Source organism: Neofelis nebulosa, chromosome 11 (genome assembly GCF_028018385.1).
Source record: "Neofelis nebulosa isolate mNeoNeb1 chromosome 11, mNeoNeb1.pri, whole genome shotgun sequence".
In the NCBI taxonomy this organism is placed as follows: domain Eukaryota; kingdom Metazoa; phylum Chordata; class Mammalia; order Carnivora; family Felidae; genus Neofelis; species Neofelis nebulosa.
The window spans coordinates 55,779,225-55,802,423 of record NC_080792.1 but is presented as its reverse complement, the minus strand read 5'-3'; the positions used below and the strand labels follow the sequence as shown (position 1 = coordinate 55,802,423).

Below are 23,199 nucleotides of genomic sequence, written 5' to 3'. Positions count from 1 at the left end.
GAATCTGAAGGAGGCTCCAGGCTCCAAGCTATCAGCACAGACCCCTACATGGGGCTTGAACTCACAAACCGTGAGATCATGACCCGAGCTGAAGTCGGACGCTTAACTGACTGAGCCACCCAGGCGCCCCTATATTTCTTTTAAATATATACATATTTGCTTAAAAAATAGTGGGCTCTATAAAAAATATGACCATAGCATTTTAGGACTGGAAAGGATCTTAGAGCTTATTCTGTCCAAATTTAGTGGTTTTAAAATAGTTGGATGATGCGACAAGGTCACTTCACCTCTGTAGTATTCTTTCCAAAATCCCATCATCGTGGTGTAATCATGAGAAAAACAGACAAACCTAGGTCAGGGGAACATTCTACAAGATGCGTATTGGTGCTCCTTGCCAAACTCATGGAAAACAAGGAAAGACTGAGAAGCTGTCACAGACCAGAGGAGCCTGGGAGGGATGACAACTAAATACAATATGTGACCCTGGATTGGATCCTGGAGCAGAAAGAGAACATTAATGGAAAAAAATGATGACACCCAAACAAGTCTGGACTTTAGTCAACAGTAAGGCACCGATGTCAGTTTTTTCGTTTGGACCCCTGTACCGTGGTAAAATGAATGTTAACAATGGAGAAACTAGGTAGAAGGGTATATTGGAGTGCTCTGTACTATTGTTGCAACTTTTCCATAAGTCTAAGATCATTTCAAAATAAAAATGTATTAAAATACAGTTAGAAACGTAAGTACCCTTTTTTTTGTGGAACATCGCTCTAGTGATAGCTTAGTGTATGGACTGTTCAGAGGTCAAACATACTAGTAAATAACCCCCTTGGACGGGAAGTACAAACATACCTAACTGCTCTATTTAAAAAGAATACTACTCATGCCTTTCCTCATGAATATTTGTTTAAACTATTCTAAATGCTACTTTGTGAACAGTAGAGTGAAATTTCATAAATAAACGTTTCAAATTATAGTATAGACTGTTTCAAAAAGATCTGTTTAGAAAGGTTATCTGTTTCACTCTGAAACTGAAGAAAGAATGAGAAGCCAATGAGAGAATTTGTCTGATCATTTCCTTTTCCAGTTATTCAAATGGTTGAAACATTAGCTCTAAAAAGATCTATGTGTCTTTATGAATTTCTTAGGACTTTGGTTGAATTGTTTCTTTTCTAACTGGAGATTGAGACCATAACTTTTATTAATATCGGATAAGAGGAGCATGGGAAAATATATTAGCTTGTTCGCTAACCATAAAGATAGTCATTCAATATTTATGGTCATTTGTTACTTTTATTATTCCTCAGTTTGAATATAGTAGCAGCTAATAAGTCAACTGGCTTAAATTCATGCTTGGCCTGTTCATCCCAAAGAAAAACTGGAATTTAGATCTCATAGGGTATCAAGTTTTACAGACAAATCTGCTTGGTTCCCAAACTAATTATGAGGAGAAAAGGAATATTCCATTTATTCAGTTCAACCTTGTCTGTGGTCTCATTTGTAAAGCATATTAAGGAATGGCTCACTTCCAGACAGAGCATTGGCCTGACCATGGAAAGATGGGAGAGTGTTATAAAGATATCACCCTGGATGGGGTGAAGGATCCCCGGAGATGTTCTTATCCATTTCATGTCAATCCCATCCTGCAGAACAAATGTCACCTTCTTACTTCTGCCAGAATTTAAGCATTGGAGTCTGAAGAAGGAAGTCCAGAGCTGACCATGTACCGGGAACTGTGTTAATATCTTAAAAGTATCATCTTATGTGAATCTCTCATTACCCTGAATGTTCCTGAATGGTCCCCTCACCTTTTTTTTTTTTTTTTGCTATAAAGAGACGGCATTTATTTATTTATTCATTTATTTAATAAAGACTTGGATTTTAACCGTGGCCGTGGCCGTACCTTACAATCAATCACCTGCGGAGCTGTTTTAACTCCAGATCATTCAGGCCACACCCCACAGCAATTAATCAGACCCTCTGAGGGTGGGGCCGGTCCCTGTATGTTTAAAGCGCACATGAGCCCCGCACCCCATGATTACTGTGAGCAACCAAGGTTGACAAGGATTGTTGTGCTCAGTGGTCTATGGGAATCCTGGCCCTCACCAGAGGCCGTTGTGCCCATAATTCTCTCAAATGGGACTTTTTGTACTCCGGCCTGGAGTACAGCGGTCATCCTTCCCTTTCCAAACTTTCCCCCCTGTTTTCTCTACGAAAGCCCCTAGCTGTGATTGTCAGGTCATCTGACTATCCAACCTGTCCCTCCTCCTCCTTGTTCCTGTCCCCTTCCACCTACCGCCCCCTCCCAACCACTGTCAGCTCCCCTTATTCTCTGAAGATTTTAGTTCAGGAGCCTCTGAAGCCATGCTAGAATTTGTCCGGAAATATATCAAGTCATTGTTCAATTCGAGTATGTTAGTCATTTCACGTTCAACAGACATAAATACAGCGTCTCAGCAGAAAACTGAAGCAAAAGTTGTCACATTATCATATGTCCCTCCCAGGATGATGCAGAGTGGGGGGCTGGGGCGTGTGTCTTCTGGTACCCCTTTCCTCTACTTCTCTCTTGGCTGTTTTTTCAATGGAAAACACATGCTCCCACCTCACCTGCTTTGTGCAAGCTGGTCTTTTCTCCCTAGAGGAAGGCTCTTGGCCATGATCTTCCCTTGCCCGGCCTCCTCACTTCCTTTAGGCCTTTTCATAAATTGCATCTTCTCAGTGAGCTTTTCCTGATGATTGCACTGAAACTTGCTCACCCATATTTACAGCCCTCTGATGTCTATCCCTGCTGTACTTTAATTCACAGCACTTATCATTAGATATGATATACATTTCAATGACCTATTTGTTTTTCGGCTGCCTCAATATTTGTATGGTTTGTTTATGTTGTAGCCGCAGGGCCTGCTACAATGACTGGTACTCATCACTATTGAATTCATCCATTAACCCTAAGAGATAGGTTCTATTTTTGTTGTGATTATGCAGATAAGGAAACTGAATCTTGAACCACAAAGTAACCTGCTTAGGAACACTGGTTGGAAAGTGGTAGCAGTGGGATCCAAGTTCAGTACTCAGAGACTGGGGAATCTCCCATCAATTATACTGCTTTTCTTTTATGGGTTAAGTGAAAGATTCACCTCCTAACTGTGTAAATGAAGGCTGAATGCTGAAGTAGTTACAAAACTAAAGAATACGATATTGTAATGGTTGACCAAACAGTCTGGTCTCTTTCAACGACCATTTGGCCAACTATTACAATTTTATTTAGATAATTAGAATCTGAAATAAATTTCAACAATTCAGCCTGAATATTGCAGAGGTACACGAAACCCTGAGGGGAAAACATAGCAGAGGTGCTTGAGGAACAGCAAAAACATAGTATTGGAGGGTGGAAGCAGCATAGAGAAGTAATGTATCGTTTGTACAAATCTATAAGAACAGATGGCGATTGGAGACATTTTTATTTCAATTTTCACTGAGTTACTTATACTGGAGTGAAGTCTTTATGATTCAAAAATAATACAGCTTTTTGATTGTAAAAGAGGAAACTAATTTTAGCTCACTAAAATTAAGAATAAATGCTTTCCGGTTTTTTTTTTTTTTTTGGAAACAGCTTTAACAATATTTCGCATCCTGATGATAATTTTGGTACGTTAAAATATTACATTCTAACCCAAACGGATGACTTGATTCTATATGTGATATGTACACTAAACAGTTTACTAACCATCAGAGATAATATAACAGAGAGTTTGCATATTTTATGGAGGCTTATACTGTCAATATGACAGATGGCCAGTTCCGATACAGGAGCAGGAAAATGACCCTAAGTAGTTTGGGTCACAGAAACAGGAATTTGACAATTAATAGAGAGACAGGCAGATAGATAGATAGATAGAACTTGGTAGATATTTCTATTTAGCATCAATAGTAGGAAATTTAACTTGAAATCCAGTTGCAAACTAGAAAACTGTCGTCCCTTGACGTAGCATGGTTCAGCCTGGTGTGTCCCGTATCCAGACACTGCTGCAGAGTGGGAGAAGGGTAATTGACAAACCTCAGCCCATATTATGGATGACAATCTGCTCCGTGCATCGAAAGTATTCACAGTTTTACAAAAGCCCAGAGGAAACCAATTCCAGCTTCATAGCATGCCAGCTCAAAGAGAATAACATATTTTGAATATTAATATAAGAGCATGTGCTTCACTCCAGAGAATGAAAGATTCTTGCTTAAGGACAAAAGTCAAGTCTTTAAGGTTTGTCCTCCAGAAATGAAGAAAAATCTCTCTGCCCTGGTGTAGATCAAGTAGCTGAGCTGTGGAACCAATGCGAGATAGAATGAGAAAGAAAGGCATCTAAACTTACCTTGAGATTTTAGGGATGCTGGACTATAGGAAGGTAACAATAATCTTTAGTAATGGGGAAGGCTACGGCAAGGAAGAGGGGGTCTTGCTGTTGGTGTACTAAACTTAAAAGGATACAAAACATTCTCATAGAGATGTTTTAGCAAAATGAAAATCACAGAATTTGAAAAGGGACCAGTACTGGCATTGAGGCATATGAAAAAGAGTCAGGAAATAAATGACAAAAGAAGAGTGCCTTGATAGCCAAATGCAATAGGGTAGTCCTGGAATGAATCCTGAACCATTTAAAAAAAAAAAAAAAAAGCTATCTAAGGGTGCCTGGGTGGCTCAGTTGGTTAAGCATCCAACTCTTGATTTTGGCTCGGGTCGTGATTTCATGGTTGGTGAGTTCAAACCCTGCTGGCAGTGTGGAGCCTACTTGGGACTCTCTCTCTCTTCCTCTCTCTGTCCCTCCTGCACATGCTCTCCCTCTCTCAAGATAAATAAACTTTTTTAAAAAGTGGGGGGAAAAGCTATGCAATATAATGGGCATTTTGGGGACAATTGGTGCAGTTTGAATTTTTTAAGTTTATTTATTTATTTTGAGAGAGAGAGAGAGAGAGAGAGAGAGCGAGAGCACAAGCTGGGCAGGAGCAGAGAGAAGGAAAGACAGAATCCCAAGCAGGCTCCACAACATCAGCGCAGAGCCCGATGTGGGGCTCGAACTCACCAACCATGAGATCATGACCTGAGCTGAGATCAAGAGTCAGACGCTTAACCGACAGGGGCCCCCAATTGGTGAAATTTGAAGATGGACTATAGATTATAGTATTGTATCAATGGTAAATACTTGATTTTTATCATTGTGCTGTAGTTATAGAAGAGTTTGTCCTTGTTTTGGGGATCACACACTGAAATAACTAGGGGAAAAAGCATGATATCTGTAACTCATTCTTTAAATATGGTTCAGAAAAAAAAATGTGTGTGTTATGTATGTGCGTAGATACTGAAGGAGAAAGAGAGAAAGACAGCAAATGATTAAGCAAATAGGGGCTAAATGTTAATAATTGGTAAATCCGGATAAAGGTAAAGTGCATATGTGAATTTTTTTTAATACACTATTTAAAAAAAGTTTGTTTATTTGGGGGGCGTGGGTAGGGACAGAGAGAGAGAGAGAGTCCGAAGCGGGCTCTTCACTGTCAGCACAGAGCTCGATGTGGGGCTTGAACCCATGAATCTTGAGATCATGACCTGAGCCTAAACTAAGAGTCAGACACTTAACTGACTAAGCCACCCCAGGCATCCCCGTGGGAATTCTTTTTACTGTATTCTTTCAAAATAAGAAGTTACCAAAAAAAGATAACTAAAAACAAATTCCCGTATAATTAGAAAGAGAAATTATATCACACTTGGATTATTCAATAACACTGGTTAAAAAAGGAAATAAAGAAATCTAAGAAATATATAGAACTGAATATAAGTAAAACGACATGGAAAAATGCATCGAAAAGGAAAAAGCAGTTCTTGGGAGAAAACAGGTATTTAAAATAAGTGTATTAGAAATAAGCAAGCTTATCACTAAACCGGCAGTGAGTTTACCATTTTTTTTTTTCCTCCTGGTCCTTCTAACAGGAGTCTGGTTATAGACCAGGTTTAACCATAGATGTACCCGAACTTTCTAGCCGAAAAATAGGAAAAGGGGGCTCCAGGAAGGCAGAAAGTATCAAAGAGAACATAAAGAGGAAGGAGCCCAGAAACAACCCCACAATATTGTTTACAAATCTTAGGCTCACCTTGGAGCCGCACGTGAGTGGATCTGATCCTAGTCAGCATATCAAAGATTTTGAGAACTGAACTGACTGATCAGCCCACATCCTAGACTGGCCAATGAATGGAAAACACTTGAGACAGATCCAGACAGCGTCCCAAACGTACCAACCCACAGCCCACAGAAAATGTGTTGAAACTTGTGACCAGAAACTAACCTGGTTGATTGCTAAAATTAACAACCTTTTCCATACTATTTAACAAAGCCCTGGGGCGCCTCGGTGGCTCAGTCGGTTAAGCGTCCGACTTCAGCTCAGGTCACGATCCCACGGTCCGTGAGTTCAAGCCCTGCATCGGGCTCTGTGCTAATGGCTCAGGGGTTGGAGCCTACTTCCGGTTCTGTGTCTCCCTCTCTCTCTTGCCCCTCCCCCGTTCATGCTGTCTCTCTCTGCCCCAAAAATAAATAAACGTTAAAAAAAATTTAAAGAAAAAAAACAAAACAAAACAAAAAACAAAGCCCGGAGTCTTACAATATTTCAAATGTCCAAGACACAATCCAAAATTACTCACTATAAAAAGACCGAGGAGATCTCAACTCACTTGTGAAAAGACAGTCAACAGAAGGCAACACTGAGTGGACAAACATGTTGGAATTAAGCAACAGACACTTAGAGGCACATTTTATTAAAATTCTCCAACAAGTAATTATAAATATTCCTAAGACAAATAAAAAAATAGGAAGAATCGGCAAAAAAAAAAAAAAAAAGAAAAAAAAGGAAGTCTCAGCAAGGAGGTAAGAGCTATAAAGAAAAAGAAAATGAAAAATTTAGAACTGAAAAATACAGCTGAAATGAAAACACTCACCAGATGGACTAAACAGCAGAATGGAGAGGACAGAAGAACAAGTTAGTTAACTTGACAAATCAATAGAAATTACTCAATCTGAATACCAGAGAGAAAGCAGTCTTTTAAAAAATCAAGTCTCATGATCCTATGAGAGAATTAAAAAAGAATCCCAACATTCCTGTCATTGGAATCTCAGGAGAAATAATGTGATGGTGGAAAAAAATGTGAAGATTATGGGGCTGAAAACTACCCCCCAATTTTTTAAGTTTTTATTTTAATTTCAGTGAATTAACAGACAGTGTAATATTAGTTTCAGGTGTACCATACAGGGATTCAACACTTTCCTACAACACCCGGTGCTCAATCACAAGTGCCCTCCTTAATCCCCATCTCCTATTTCACCCTTACCCCCACCCGCCTCCCCGCTGGTAACCATCAACTTCTCTGTAGTTAAGAGTCAGCTTCCTGGTTTGCCTCTCTTTCTCTCTCTTTTTGCCCCCTTTGCTCATTTGTTTCTTAAATTCCACATGTGAGTGCAATCATATGATATTTGTCTTTCTCTGACTTATTTCACTTAGTATAGTATTTTCTAGCTCCATCCATGTCATTACAAATAGCAAGATTTTTTCTTTTTTACGGCCAAATAATATTCCACTGTGTATATTTGCCACATCTTCTACATCCGTTCACCAGTTAATAGACATGGCTGTTTCCATACCTTGGCTATGGTAGATAATGCTGCTATGAACATAGAGGTACATGTATCCCTTTCAATTACTGTTTTTGTATTCTTTTTCAAATTTTTTTTTTAATGTTTTTTTTATTTATTTTTGAGACCGAGAGAGACAGAGCATGAACAGGGGAGGGTCAGCGAGAGGGAGACACAGAATCTGAAACAGGCTCCAGGCTCTGAGCCGTCAGCACAGAGCCCGACGCGGGGCTCGAACTCACGGACCGCGAGATCGTGACCTGAGCCGAAGTCGGCCGCCCAACCGACTGAGCCACCCAGGCACCCCTGTTTTTGTATTCTTTGTGTAAATACTTACAAGTGTGATTGCTGGATCTTAGGGTTGCTCTATTTTTAACATTTTGAGGAACCTCCCATCCTGTTTTCCAGAGTGGCTACACCAGGTTGCATTCCCACCAACAGAGCAAAAGTGTTCCTTTTCCATCACATCCTTGTTAACATGTGGTGTTTCTTGTGTTTTTGGTTTTAGCCATTCTGACAGGTGTGAGGTGATATTTCATTGCAGTTTTGATGTGCATTATTTCCCGGATTGTAAGTGATAATTAACATCTTTTCATTTGTCTGTTGACCATGTGGATGTTTCTTTGGATAAATGTCAGTTTGTGTCTTCTGCCCATTTTTTAATTGGATTATTTGTTTGTTTGTTTGTTTTGGAGGGGGGGTTGAGTTTTACAAGTTCTTTATAGATTTTGGATACTAACCCTTTATCAGCTGTGTCATTTACAAATATCTTCTCCCATTCTCTAGATTGCCCTTTTGTTTTGTTGATCGTTTTCTTTTCTGTGCAAGATTTTATTTTGATGTAGTCCCAATAGTTTATTTTTGCTTTTGTTTCCCCTGCCTCAGGAGACATACCTAGAAAAAAATTTACTACAGCTGATGTCAAGAGGTTACTCTCTTTGTTCTCTTCTCGGATTTTTATGGTTTCAGGTCTCATATTTAGGTCTGTAACCCATTTTGAATTTATTTTTTGTGGATGGTGTAAGAAAGTGGTCCAGTTTCTTTCTTTTGTTTACTGCTGTCCACTTTTCCCAACACTATTTATTGAAGAGACTGTCCTTTCCCCATTGGATATTCTTTCCTGCTTTTTTCAAAGATTAATTGACTGTATAGTTGTGGGATTATTTCTGGGTTTTCTATTCAGTTCCATCGATCCATGTGTCTATTTTTGTGCCAGTACCATACTTTGTAAAATAATGTGAAGTCCAGAATTGTGATGCCTGCAGCTTTGGTATTTTGATAGGGATTGCATTAAATGTGTAGAATTCTTTGGGCAGTCTAGAAATTTTAGCAATACTTATTCTTCTAATCCATGAGCATGGAATGTCTTTCCATTTCTATGTGTCATCTTTAACTTATTTCATCAGTATTTTTAGTTTTCAGAGTACAGATCTTTCGCCTCTTTATCTTTATTCCTTGGTGTCTTATTATTTTTGGTGTAGTTGTAAATGGGATTGTATTTTTAATTTCTCTTTCTACTACTTCATTCATTTGATGTATAGAAATGCAACAGATTCCTGTACATTGACTTTTGTATCCTGTGACTTTACTGAAGTTGTTTATCAGTTCTAGCAGAAAACTACCCAAATTTAGAGAAAGATAGAATCCCACAGATTCAAGCAGCTCAATGAATCCCAAATAGAATAAACTTAATGAACTCCATACCCAGAAATGCCTTAATCAAAATGCTAAATAAAAACTAAAACGAAGAAAAAAATCTTGAAAGTAGAGAAAAAAAAAATTACCTGTACAGAAAAACGGTCTGTTTTGAAATAATACACTACAGAGAGTGGTTAAGATAGTACAGAATGTTCCCATAAAGAGTTCACCCAGCTCCTTCTGATGTTAACCCAAGAAGATCATGAAGGAACCCTCTGGATGACCAGATTTCAGAGAAAGGAGACGCAACAGGCTATCTCGCCATGGAGATCCAGGGTCTGGTGTCCAGGTAGACGTGATGCTTCATCAGATTCAAACCCACACTGGGAGGATCCCTCTGTTCAGCCAACCCCATCCTTATACAGGGGTTCCTCCACAAATATAAGGCACACTTGTGCTTGTGCACCTTGCCCTAGCAGATATTCAGAACTTTTTCTTGACTTAACTCTCCCACCTCAAAGAGGAGCTGCTGGCCCAGACTCTTCCTTCAGAGTTCAGATGTGACAGAGAAGTCTTAGGGGGCAGTTTCTGAGAAGAGAATACCCTGTTATGTCCTTCTTCTAGAAAGTGAGAACAAACCTCTCCAGAAATTCATCCCGCCAAGCGACTTCCCTGGCCAGCACGTCCGAAATTAGCAACAAGAAATGTCTAAAGAAAGTGCTGGATTCAATCTTCTGTCCACAAAACCAGAAAACAGAAGTAAATCACATCTTAAGTAGACCCTATCTTCCCAAATGCATACTTCTGAAGATATAGAACAAAAACAAGGTACTTTTCCCCCTTTCTACTAAAGTAACTTTGCTTTTTTGTCTCTTCGTTTTATTGTTATTAATTAAGGGACTATTCAAGGCCTAAATGGAAGTTTGATATAATTATACTTCTTAGAATAATGTTCTATATTTGAATGTGACTCTTATAAATTAATTGCTCCCATTTTATTCCATTTGTAGGTAATGTAATTACAGTATTTTTTTTTCTTAAGGAGACCACTAAAATAATCCAGAAACATAGCAATAATATTTCTTTCTTTCCATTAAATTTTTTTAAGGTTTATTTATTTATTTATTTTTAAATTTTTTTTAACATTTATTTATTTTTGAGACCGAGAGAGAGAGAGCATGAACAGGGGAGGGTCAGAGAAACAGGGACACACAGAATCTGAAACAGGCTCCCGGCTCTGAGCTGTCAGCACAGAGCCTGATGCGGGGCTCAAACCCACGGACCGTGAGATCATGACCTGAGCCGAAGTCGGACGCTTAACCGACTGAACCACCCAGGCGCCCCTAAGGTTTATTTATTTTTGAGAGAGAGAGAGAGGGAGAGAGGGCCAGAGCACAAACGGGGGAGGGGCAGAGAGAGAGGGAGACGCAGATCCAAAGCAGACTCCAGGCTCCAAACTGTCAGCACAGAGCCCGATGTGGGGCTCAAACCCATGAACTGCAAGATCATGACCTGAGCCGAAGTTGGATGGTTAACCGACTGAGCCACCCAGCCACCCCTCCTTCTTCTAAAATAAGTGAGTTTGGGGGCACCTGAGTGGCTCAGTCGGTTAAGCATCCAACTTTGCCTCAGGTCACAATCCCGTGGTTGGTGAGTTTGAGCCCCATGTCAGGCTCTGTGCTGACTGCTCAGAGCCTGGAGCCTCCTTCAGATTCTGTGTCTCCCCCTCTCTGCCCCTCCCCTGCTGATGCTCTGTCTCTCTTTCTCTCCCCAAAATAAACATTAAAAAAAATTTTTTTTAAAATAAGTTTGTTTTTCCTTTTTCAGTTCCACTGGTATTATTTAAGTACCTATTGAATAGCTCCAATGAAACTTCTTAGGATGATGTTTTACAAATGTATATTCTGTAAATGTGAGTCTTATTAGTAATTTGTTTTCTTTTTATTTGGTTTTTAGATAGTGTATAGTATTTTCATTGTGGTTAATCAACAAGTTTCTTCTACTGATCCAGAAACAGCAAGCATACAGCAGCTCAAATGCAAGTTTGACTGAAATTATACTACTTATTAATAAAATTAATAAATGTATTTTATTTAAAAGTAAATTTCACGGGGTGCCTGGGTGGCTCAGTCGGTTAAGCCTCCGACTCTTGATTTTGGCTCAGTTCATGATCTCAAGGTTCCTGAGATTGAGCCCCATTTAGGGCTCTGTGCTTACCGGGGGGAGCCTGTTTGAAATTCTCTCTCCCTTTCTCTCTGCCCCTCCCCAGCTTTCTCTCAAAAATAAGCATGTTTATTTTTGAGAGACAGCTAGATAGAAGTGAGTAGGAGAGGGGCAGAGAGAGAAAGAGAGACAGAATCCGAAGAAGGCTCTGGGCTCTGAGCTGCCAGCACAGAGCCCGACGCGGGGCTTGAACCCACAAACTGTGAGATCGTGACCTGAGCCGAAGTCACAGTTGGGCGCTTAACCAACTGAGCCACCCAGGCGCCTCAATAAACATTTTTTTTAAGTAAATGTCATGAGTAAATTGTTAACTTTTTTTCCTATTGCTAGATAACGAAGGCTAGTATTTCACTTGATTGTATTTAAAACATTCCCCACAACCTAAACTATGGCAAGAGTTTTACATGAGTGGTCTCACCATTGGAGGTATTTGAAATTCAAAGTCCATGTCTGTGTTCCATGGGCCTAATCTATTCTAGTCGTGAGACTAATAAATTTACCTAAGTAAATGTTAGTTTAAAAGAAAAACCCTCTGATGGCTCTCACTGTGCTTAGCGTAAAAGCCAAACCCCTCACTGCAGCTGCAAGTTCCTGAACGTGCTGGGCCCTGCCGTTCCCACTGACCCAGGCCATGCTCACTGTGCTCCCGTCTGCAGGACAGAGTGACTGGCACTCTGTCAGAGCCTCAGGCACACCTAGCTCCTTCCAACTGCTCGTTCATAGTGTTCCCCCTGTGCCCGAAATGCTATCTCCCCTCTTTGCCTATCCTTCATCCTTCAGACCTTAAATGTGTATCTTTCCAGATACTTTTATTGATTTCTCAGTCAAAATTAATTCTTTTCCATCACATCTTATGCTTTTTAACTTATTAAAGCATGCATTACAATGTGCAGTTGTATAATTATGCATGTGATTATTTGTTGAATGTGTGTAATTCCTACCTCTGTGTTATTAGGGATTGGATATATTTATTGTTCCTTTACTGTAGCCAGTGTTCTCAGAGCAATGAGGGCAGGTTGCTTATTGGCCCTCGATGGGACATTCTTCCTTGTGTAGGCATATGAGGTGTTGCTGGGATAACAAATCACAAAACACAATCTCAGAGGGATTTACAAAAACAAGTGTTTATTTCTCACTCATGGATCTGCGGATCAGCCTGGGCTTGCCCGGGCTCAGGTTCTGGATCGGCTTCATTCTCCCAGGTGTGCCTGTCATTGAGGGGCCCAGGCCGTAGAGGCAGTAGCATCGTGGGCATGGTCCTCTCACTGTGGACCACACAAGCACAGGAGTCAAAGCAAAACACACAGTGCTTCTCCCAGCCTCTGCTCCAAACTCACTCATTCTCTTGTCTGCCCATCTTCCACTGGTCAAAACCAGTCAGAGGGCCCAAGGTCGGTGTGATAGAGAAATCAGCCTTCCCCCCGCCCCGACTGTGACAACCCCAATGATCTAACACTTCCAAAGGTCTCTGGGAGCTGCTCCATCACCACCCTAGGCCCTGGCACCTCAAATTCCATACCACAGACCCCATACATCAGGCCTCACAGTTCTTAGAAGCAGGCTCCCCTCAGGAGGAGTCTGTGGGCATTCCAGGGGAGACATAAGGGGCTCCCAGCCAAGTACTTGGACAGAGTGATAGTAGGAGAGAGAGATTTCCTTCAAGGGCCTCAGGTTGGTGCATTTCAGGAAGGCCCTCACCTCCCCCTCCCCATCAGTCCCACAATGCGCCCTTGTAACTCTCCTTGGTATCGAGTTCTGGGTTGTCACTTATCTGTCACCAATATTTATCGAGGGCCTAATGGGTGCTGCACAATGCCGAGTTAAGGCTGGTGACCAGGCAAAGTGCCAGGTCTGGGTCAGGCCCTTCCTGTATGGTTTCCCAATCCTTCCCTCTGCCTTCCCATGGAGTTGCCCTTTTAATTTAGCCTCAGACCCGTGATCCTCATGAAGCAAGGAACAGATGGGCAGAGCCCATAAAACGAATGAGACAAGAGGGTTAACTGACGCCTAGATGTCAGGAATCTGCCACTTGGGAAGTGCAGTCTAGTGCTTGAGATCTCTTCCGAACTATTTTCATTTCCTCGGATGAGTCCGGTGCTGGGAAGACTTTACCTAGCCGTACGCAAACAGACTGTCTTTACATAGGAGGCAGACCAACACACGCAGACTGAGTTCGTGAACCTCGTCAAGTACGTGGTATGGAAGAATGGGGAACGGTAGCAGACGATGAACCATAAGTGCTAGCCACGCCCACCACTGGTACAGGCAGTCGCAACCTTGTTGCTTGATAGCATAGCCCTATGATACAGTACTATTATCATCCCCTTTAAATACAAAACAGGATTGAAGCGTAATCTTAAAATCTGTGTAAATAGGAATAAACAGGCCCAGCCGTGGCGTTAGGGGGAAGGAGGCTACATAGGGATCCGGTGCCAGCGTGAACTTCGGCCGTTCCGGTCCTGCCCCGCCACTTAACCCCACTCTCTATGGAGAGTGGGCAGGTCATTCAACATCATGGAGCTAATATTTGAGCTAGGCGCTTAACCAAGCGTTATTTCATTTAATCCGTGCAACTGCTCTCATAGGTGCTTCCTTTATCTCCATTTCAGAGAATAAGAAGGTGAGGTTTAGAGAAGCTAAACAATGTACCTAATATTGGAACTGGATGTCTGACCCCTAAAACTGGTCTATGCTGTCCTTTTTCATTCAGCAGACCTCCTAAATGCCATGCTTTTGTGAACATCAAAAAGGATGTGCATAAAATTATCTATCGTTCAGAACATTGAAACGAATGTCAAATATTATAAAATCAACTGAAACCCTCTAGAATTTCTTTAGAATTGAACACAGCCAATGATATTATTTCTTAAATGTTTGCTATGTAATCATCACACAAGCCCAAGAGGAAGGTCCTATTCTAATTTTTAGATGTCAAATCATGCGTGCTTTTGTGAAACGCTGTTAAAGCAGGTATGATAAAGCAGCATAAGCAACTCCAAGGACATGTGGTAGTGCTGTCCCGCTTCCTATGTTTGGGTGAAGAGAAAACCTCAGGAGCGGAAGGGACTTCCCAGGTCCCCATATGCCAGACACAAGCCCAGCCACACCATCAGAAGGAACAAGACATACTTTGAACACTAACAGAGCCATTACTTTTGCTGAACAGGGATGTTAAGAACAGTGCTGTTCTCAGAGTTCTCTGAGGAAGCTTCAAATGAAATTAAGTCCAATCTCACTACTGCCACAAAAGAGCGAGGGCCTCCAGCCCCCGAGATTTCAGAGTGTTCGGGTAAATGCGGGAGCGGGGGCACAGGTTTGGCTGGATCCAGAGCTTTATGGGTGTTCCCTTTCTCCTGGGTGACTCGGGTCACCCCTCACATTCCAAATGAAAGATGTCATTTTATTCATTTGCTTTGCTAACGTTTGTCGAGCGCCTATCATTCTCCCAATACACATAAGACACCAGCAACACCAGCCAAGACACAACGTCCGAAACCTCGTGTCCGAGCCTCTGCCAGTGTGCGCGAAGGGCTAAGGTGCCCGGAACCCCCACGCTGGAGCCGTGGGCGAGCCCCGCAGGCGCAGCGCCCGACCTGCGCGCGCCCGAGGGCGGCACTGCCCCACGAACATGCACACGCACGGGAGCGCCGCGCTCCCGCGTCCCCGGCGCAGCGCCGGCGGCGGGCGCGGGCGGGAGCCCAGGAGTCTGGGCGGGAGGCGGCAGCACCAGGCAGGGCGGGTGCCCGCGAGCGGCGCTCGTGCTTACGCTCGTCTGCTCACGAAGCCCCGCCCCCGCCCCGCCCACCCCTTCTCCCGCGCGCGGGCTCCGCGCGCCCCAAGCCGCGCGCGTGCGCGCGCGTGCGCAGGCCAGGGCCCTCCGGGGGCGGCCCCGTAGACTCCATCCTAAAGCGTCGCAAGGTCCCGGATTAACCCTTTCCTTGCAGGCCCATTTAGAGGCCCTGTCGGGTTCCGTGCCTGCGCAAGCCGGTGGCGCGCCTTCCCCCCAGCCCGCACCGCGCATGCACGGGAAGGGGGGGGTGCCGGTGGGGGTGTTCACGGCCGGCTAGACATTCTGTGCTCGTGCAGGAGGAGGGCTGCTACCATCAGGGACGTGCACGATTCCCTCCCACCCCGCCCCCTCCCCAAACTCCAAAAAAAAAAAAAAAATTCAAAATACACTGCCACCCACCGTGCCCCCGCGCCCCGCGTCCAACCCGTCCCCGGCCTGCGTGCAGTGAGCGCGGGGAGCCCACGGCGAGTGTCTGTGGCTGTGCCAGGCTGCAGGTAAGCGCGGGCCGGGGGTGCGGAAGGGGCCCGGGCCATCCGCGAGGCGGCCGCGGGGGCGCGGGGGCGGCCGGCCGCCGGCGCGGCGGGGCGGCCCGGAAGAAGCGCGTTCTCGCCGAGCTCTGGGGCACCAGCCAGTTCCAGGATGTGCGGGCGGCCGCTGGCGGCGCGATGCGAGCGGCGCCGGGCGTGGGCCGGGGCCGGGCCGGGCGAAGGGACCGGGCGCCCTAGGGACCGCGCAGGCCGGCGAGCGGGCTCCGGTAGCGGCCGGGCGGCGGCGGCGGCGGCCCCGCGCGCGCGCTCGCCGAGTCTCGGCGGCGGAGTTCATGGCCGCCCCCGCTCGCACCGCCGCAGTGCACCGCGGTGGGGGTGGGGGTGGGGACGGCTCAGAGCCCGGCGCGGAGCGCGGCCCGCCGGGCGCCGCCCCTACGAGCCGCGGGCCCCGCCGCGCCGCCCCCAGCTGCCTGCCGCGGAGGGGGCCGGGACCCCCGCGCACGCACTCCCGGGTGCGCCCGCGGAGCTTGGAAGCCGGCCGCGCGCCGCCCCCGCCCCCGGCCGCGGGAGGGCGGGGGAGGGCCCGGCGCGAGCCGGCCGGGGAGTGCGCGGGGCGCGAGCTCCGGGCTCGCGGGGCGCGGCGCGGGGCTGCGGAGCCGGGCTGCACGCCCGCTCCCGCTCCCGCTCGCCGCCGCCGGCCCTCCCTCTTGGGCGCGGAGCCGCGGCCCCCAGCCTGCTCTGGACTGCGATTTTGAAAGGGAAAGTGGCTCTTTCACCTCCCGGCTGCGAGGCGGGGAGCTTTTGTTTAGGAAGGGATGCAAAGGGCCTTATCCGACCCCCCACCTCCCGGGCCGAAAGGAACGAGAGCGAGGCCTGAGAGGCTCCGAAGTCCTCTTGGGTCTTGCGCTTCGTTCCCTGCTTCCTCCCCATCCCGAAGTTGCGAGCTTTCAACCGGGAAGTCGCGCCGCCGCCATTGTCGCGGCTGCTCCGGGGTAGGGGAGGCGGCTGCCGCTGCTTATGTAAGTTTGACTTTGCTGGAGCCCCTGCTCCCTGCTCTCTAACGGCGGCCCAGCGCGCCAGCGGTTTGGAGAACCACAATAAAGGGGCAGCTTTGTTTGGAGGTGTAGTTGGGGCTACAGCTTTCCCTGCACCTACACAAATACTGGCAACGGCCGTCTTCCAGTTTAACTCACCTGAACTTAGCAACTGGAACGTCTCAGCAGAAAGTAATGGTCCTCGGCGATCTTGCGAGAGAGTGGGGACCAAATATCACACTGCACCCTCCATCCCACCAAATTCAGCGCCGTGGTGTGTCGCCATGGGTACTGCAGGGCCACTCCTCTCCCTAGTCCCATGCACTTTTATCCCACAAGCCTTAGGGAGAGTTACAACAGTGGGAAGCGAATAGGTAGGAAGGTTTTGCGTGGCTGTCTTCCCTTGGAGATGACTGCAGGCCGAGGTGCATCGAAGGGACTGGCGGGGTCCGCAGCTATTAGTAATGTTGCCCAGCTCTCACAGTGTGCAGATGAGAAACCCCCTGCTACTTTAGGCAGCTTAGGGGTGTGTTTGTTTTTCTGGAGAGGGAACTTGGGAGGGTTTTCAGAATGTTGGTCTCTAAGTTCGGTTCTTGCACCACAATTTTTGTGGAAGAATATTGCAGCTCAGTCCTTGGTTCTACCACACCGAAGTTTGCGTGCTCACTGTTCAGTCGAGGAAAGATGTTTTTCAGAATATTGGTCTGCAGGATGGAGTCCCTCTGGTAAGAGTTAAAACCCCCTAAAAGCTAGAATTTTTTCAGTCTCCCAGTAGGGATAGAGGTGAAAACACCGGGATTTCTCAGTTACAACAATAAACAGCAGTGTAGTTTAAGTGGTAGGTGCACATCACATAGAAGCGTGGAAAGAAGAAAGCAGCTACTGTTCTCTCTCCTCCAAGGTTAATTGTGGGGTATGGGCACGTCTGTGACTTTATATTGATTTTTAAAACGTACACACTATATGCTTCTATGAGCCTAGAAATAAAGGTGGAGGGCTACATGCCCAAGCAGGAAATGGTGGGGGTAGGGGATACTTACTGGCTTTTTCTGTATCTGTGTAGCTATCAACCTCTGTGCAAATCTGGGCATGGGCTTTGTTAGGACTTCCTTAGTGGTTCTCCAACCCATTCCTCTAATCCCAGTGTACCGCCCCTGCACGCCCCAAGTGCCACAGCCTTTATCTGTTCTCATTCATATCTGTTCAGAGCTGGACCTGATGCTGCCAGTCACCCTCCTCTCTGTTCCCAACCTGAAAATGGGTACATGTGCAAGTGGCAGGACAAGAAAGGAAAGTTTATTTTTTAAAATCAATTCTTGAAAATATTCTTGTTTAGAATTTGGAATGGGGGAAGGTCCTACCTTATTCTTGTTTGTCCTTTTCTCTTATAGGACTGGCGCATCCCTGATCAGAGTTATTCTGATCTGAAGAATTTGGTGTTTGAAGCATTAAGATAATAGCCTGAGTTGTTCATGGTAACTATAACTCTGGATATTAAATCTTGAAAATGTGGTTTGGTGTTTGCTTTAAAAAACACAGTGTGTATAACGTATACAACATATAACGTATATGCACAGTAACATATGTGCACAGTATGATATATATACGTATCGGTTATGCATTAGAACTTCTGTTTCTTTGGGGAGAATGCTTTGTTAAATAAAAGGAAAACAATGTTTCAAAAAGAAATCATACAGAACACATTCTTTTAAAAAGATAATTCTTTAGAACGGTCTTTTGCGCCAGATGTCTCGTGCCAGTTCAGAAGTTTTTTAGCTTATAAAATACAGCACTTGCCAAGCACATCCAGTCCCGATGACGCTTTCGTCCGGGTGGCAGATAGATTGGCATCCAGGTGGACTGAAGACACTTATCACTGTCCTCCCAAATGCCATCTGATTGTCTGAGGGTCATATTAAACCATAACCCTCATTCAGAAGTAGCCCAAGGCCGGTGAGGAAAAAACCTCAGAAGACAACACTAAGTGGGATGTTTTGGCAATGATATCTCTTTCTGGTTCTACGGGAGTGATGGGTCTCTTCTGTCCAGGAAGTAGAACACTGAGTGCTGTTAGTTGCTTCGCGGAATCTCTTCTGTACACGGAATTAGAGTAGACACGACAGGAGTAGAGGCTCTTGGCCTCGCACCTCTTTCTTAAACCTTGAGGTTGTTTGTTGTCATTATCTCTCGTTGTCAGAAGCACAAGTTTTGGGGTAGGTTGCCTGGATTGGAGTCCCAGCTCTCCAGTAAATAACCAGAGTATTGAGCAGGTTCCTAAAGTCATGTATAAAGGGGGGGTGGGGGGGTGGGGAGGTGGGTGGCGGGTAGGAATGCCTGTGTCCTAAGGTTATTTAATCAGTACATTTGTGAAGGCATGCAAAGCACACAGAACAGGGTCTGGCATGTATTACGTGCCCACTCAAAGTGGCTGTTATTATTACTAAACAAATACTTTTTAAACTGAAGATGAATAGAAGTGACAACATGGCCATCCCCAAGCTGGGATGGATATCCCAGTCTTTCGTACTCCTGTTCTTGAACCACTCCTAACATTGACTTTCTGAAATTGCTAGCTACTGAAAATTCATAAGGAAATGAAAGCCCACCTGTGTCTTGTATGTGGAAAAAGTATTGGTCGTAAATCTCAAACTCTGTTTTTAACAATTTTTTTGCAGGAGTTTTTCATCAGTATGTCTGAAACCATTAAATATAATGACGACGATCATAAAACTCTGTTTCTGAAAACACTAAACGAACAACGCCTGGAAGGAGAATTCTGTGATATCGCCATTGTGGTCGAAGATGTGAAATTCCGAGCACACAGGTGTGTTCTTGCCGCCTGCAGCACCTACTTTAAAAAGCTTTTCAAGAAGCTTGAGGTTGATAGCTCTTCAGTAATAGAAATAGATTTTCTTCGTTCTGATATATTCGAAGAGGTCCTGAACTACATGTACACAGCAAAGATTTCTGTGAAAAAAGAAGATGTCAACCTAATGATGTCATCGGGTCAGATTCTTGGTATCCGGTTTTTGGATAAACTCTGTACTCAGAAGCGTGATGTCTCCAGTCCCGATGAAAACAACGGCCAGTCAAAGAGTAAGTATTGCCTCAAAATAAATCGCCCCATTGGAGATGCTGCTGACACTCAGGATGATGACGTGGAAGAAATTGGAGACCAGGATGACAGTCCTTCCGATGACACGGTAGAAGGCACCCCCCCGAGTCAGGAGGACGGCAAGTCACCGACGACAACGCTCAGGGTTCAGGAAGCAATCTTAAAAGAGCTGGGGAGTGAGGAAGTCCGGAAAGTAAATTGCTACGGGCAGGAGGTAGAATCCATGGAGACCCCGGAATCGAAAGATTTGGGGTCCCAGACCCCTCAAGCCTTAACATTTAACGATGGAATGAGTGAAGTGAAGGATGAACAGACGCCAGGCTGGACAACAGCTGCCAGTGACATGAAGTTCGAGTACTTACTCTATGGCCACCATCGGGAGCAGATAGCCTGCCAGGCGTGCGGTAAGACATTCTCTGACGAAGGCAGGTTGAGGAAGCATGAGAAACTCCACACGGCAGACAGGCCGTTTGTCTGTGAAATGTGCACAAAAGGTTTTACCACACAGGCCCACCTGAAAGAACACCTAAAAATCCACACAGGGTACAAACCCTACAGTTGCGAGGTGTGTGGAAAATCATTTATCCGCGCCCCAGACTTAAAGAAGCACGAGAGAGTTCACAGTAACGAGAGACCTTTTGCGTGCCACATGTGTGACAAAGCTTTCAAACACAAGTCCCACCTCAAAGACCACGAACGAAGACACAGAGGGGAGAAGCCCTTTGTATGTGGCTCTTGCACCAAGGCATTTGCCAAGGCGTCTGATCTGAAAAGGCACGAGAACAATATGCACAGTGAAAGGAAGCAGGTGACCCCCAGTGCCATCCAGAGCGAGACAGAACAGTTGCAGGCAGCAGCGATGGCCGCTGAAGCCGAGCAGCAGTTGGAAACGATAGCCTGTAGCTAGAGGTGATGGGACAGGACCCCGCTTCGCCTGAGCCCCGGAGACTGAGACTGCATTGTTCGTCATACATGAACGCCAGTCGCTGTATTTTTGTGGAAACTTACGGAGCATTGTACTCGCTGGACTTAAGGCAGTGCTTGGTTAGGTAGTTTTAAAACTTTGCAAGGAAGTCAGGTTCCTTGGTTCTGACCAAACAGTGTCACTGTCCTGTCTGGTGTCTGGTAGTAATGTTGCCAGTAAGTCCCCCTCCCTCTTTTTTATGATTTTAATTTGAGAACTCCTGTGTCCAGTCCAGAAGTAGGAGACTTCTATTCCATTTTTAATTCCTCTCAACACTTGCTGCGCTGGTGAGTGTATTGCACAGAGTGATAATTGAGTAAATTGATTTCCTGATCATCACGCTTATTTGTGACTTCACAGTCAAAACAGCCTTTTTAATAACTTAATAAGAGTACGTCATGTAGATGCAGAAAATACTGGTGGGTGGTTGACCAAGAACACCGCGTGGATACGAACACAAGTTCCAGAAGTACAGAATGGCATTAGATTTGTATTCGGTTTGTTAATTTTATATCACTGTTTTTCACTATTTTTGTGGACAAATGATGGTTGCTTTGCTAAAATGTTTCTTCATTTTGATTGCCCGCACTTCCCCCAAAAGATGTAGTCACAAGTCCTGAGCAAACCCACAGGGATGATGGTGGTCTGGGGGCTGAGTTCTTTTTGTTCCTCTCTTTTGGGGCATTGTCACTCGGCGGCAGATGTGGTTTGTGGGGTAGACCAGTTATTAGAGGAATAGCAAAGGGGGAATAGGAACCTGCTCTCAGGGACAAGGTTTTCATGTTTGCAGCAATTCCAAGATTTTCTAGATCAAAATAATTCTCAATTGATTTTTGAACTTGGATTTTTATTTAGGATCAAATTAGGACAAGAACAGGTATGCTTCTTCGGATACATTTGTGTCACTTAAGAGAATGTCATCAAGCGTTTGGGCTCTCTGCAGCACGTGATTTATAGGAGATGTAATATTGTTACTTAAATTAATAAATTGAAAATCTTTTAAGTGTGTAAATAGTGTAGAAGTGTTGGTCTTATGTATTTCAAGTAAAAGTAGACAGCTGCACTTTTTTTTTTTTTTTGCACATTGGATTAAAATAACTTTCATAAGCAGCAAACATCAGTCTCTTTTTTAACCAATATTAAAGACTATCAGACCAAATTTTTATTTTTTTGAAGTATATTTCATCATTGGTGGTTACAGTTTTAAGTAGAATTTGGTTGCCATTTCATAGTCATAAACAGAATTATAAACACTGTTCCAATTTTGGTGTATGAAAACTTTTTTTTTTTTAACCATTTCTTTAGGAATATATTGAAATGCCAAAATAGTTTGAATTATGTTCTGTAATAAAGTATTAGTCAATTATTTTAGAATGTACAATTTTAGGAAAATGTCATTTTTCAAAATTTATTTTTGATTCCTAGAACTTTTTTCCTCAAGATACATTAAAGTAATTTCATTTCATGCTTGTTGCATTAACACCTGTAATTGCTGTTACAGGAGAAATTTTATTTTTTAACTTGATGTATATGTTGTGCCCAAGATCATAGGATGGAGAGGCTACCTTTTAAAGAAAGTTATTTATTGGTAAAATGTTTAGTTTAAAATTAATTTAATCTTCTTTCTTAAAAGTCGTTTATTCTGTCCGAAAAGTAGTCTTGTCACTGTGTTTATACGCTGTTAGTGGAAGGGGAACTGATTGGCGCTCCTTGGCTGTTTTAACCAAAGCAGAGGAAAAATAATTTAACGTCTTGTCGATAGCTACTGCAACAAACCATTTTTGGGGGCTTCATTTTTGTATATAAAAGAAAATATACTTCCGTTATTCCTGTTTTCATTTTTTTCATAGCAACGTTTCACACACCCAGCTTTCTGCCGAAGCACATTTTCTATGCTATCTTCATCATGGTTTTACACAGAGTTGCAAGTTAAACACATGCTATTGATCCTCAGTGAAACCAGAGTCTCGGTGGTACCACAAAAAAGCTTAATTTTCAGCACTTGATTTGTATTGTGCACATACTTATCATCTGTCCACTTTTGCATGAGAAATGAATTTGTGGTTTACCGTGGCTAACACCGGTTACGGGGTCTGTATGTGTGCTAGCATGCTTGTTCCCTTTGTTTTTTGGTGGCAGCAAAATCATGACGTGGAACCTTTCCTGTTCTCTGGTCTTTCAGACTGCCTCTCCCACCCAGCTAACTTGAGTGGTCCCCTGGATGGTGAAGCCTTCATGTTAGACCTCCAGTCACAGGGCGTTAATTCTGAAATATGCTGA

At 44.3% G+C, this 23,199-nt stretch overlaps 1 protein-coding gene across 4 annotated transcripts; it reads left to right on the top strand.

Moving 5' to 3' along the window:
• Positions 1–15,689: 15,689 nt before the first annotated feature.
• ZBTB14 (zinc finger and BTB domain containing 14) lies at positions 15,690–22,745 on the top strand. Of its 4 annotated transcripts, none has more exons than XM_058692618.1 (4): positions 15,690–15,812; positions 18,048–18,134; positions 18,232–18,315; positions 19,516–22,745. In XM_058692618.1, the coding sequence occupies exons 3-4, from the start codon at positions 18,313–18,315 to the stop codon at positions 20,860–20,862; spliced, it is 1,350 nt and encodes a 449-aa protein (XP_058548601.1). In that variant the 5' UTR covers positions 15,690–15,812; positions 18,048–18,134; positions 18,232–18,312; the 3' UTR covers positions 20,863–22,745. The 4 variants fall into 4 exon arrangements, with proteins under 4 accessions (XP_058548601.1, XP_058548598.1, XP_058548599.1 ...); XM_058692616.1 differs by lacking the exon at positions 15,690–15,812 and adding an exon at positions 16,745–17,565; XM_058692615.1 differs by lacking the exon at positions 18,048–18,134.
• Positions 22,746–23,199: the final 454 nt, after the last annotated feature.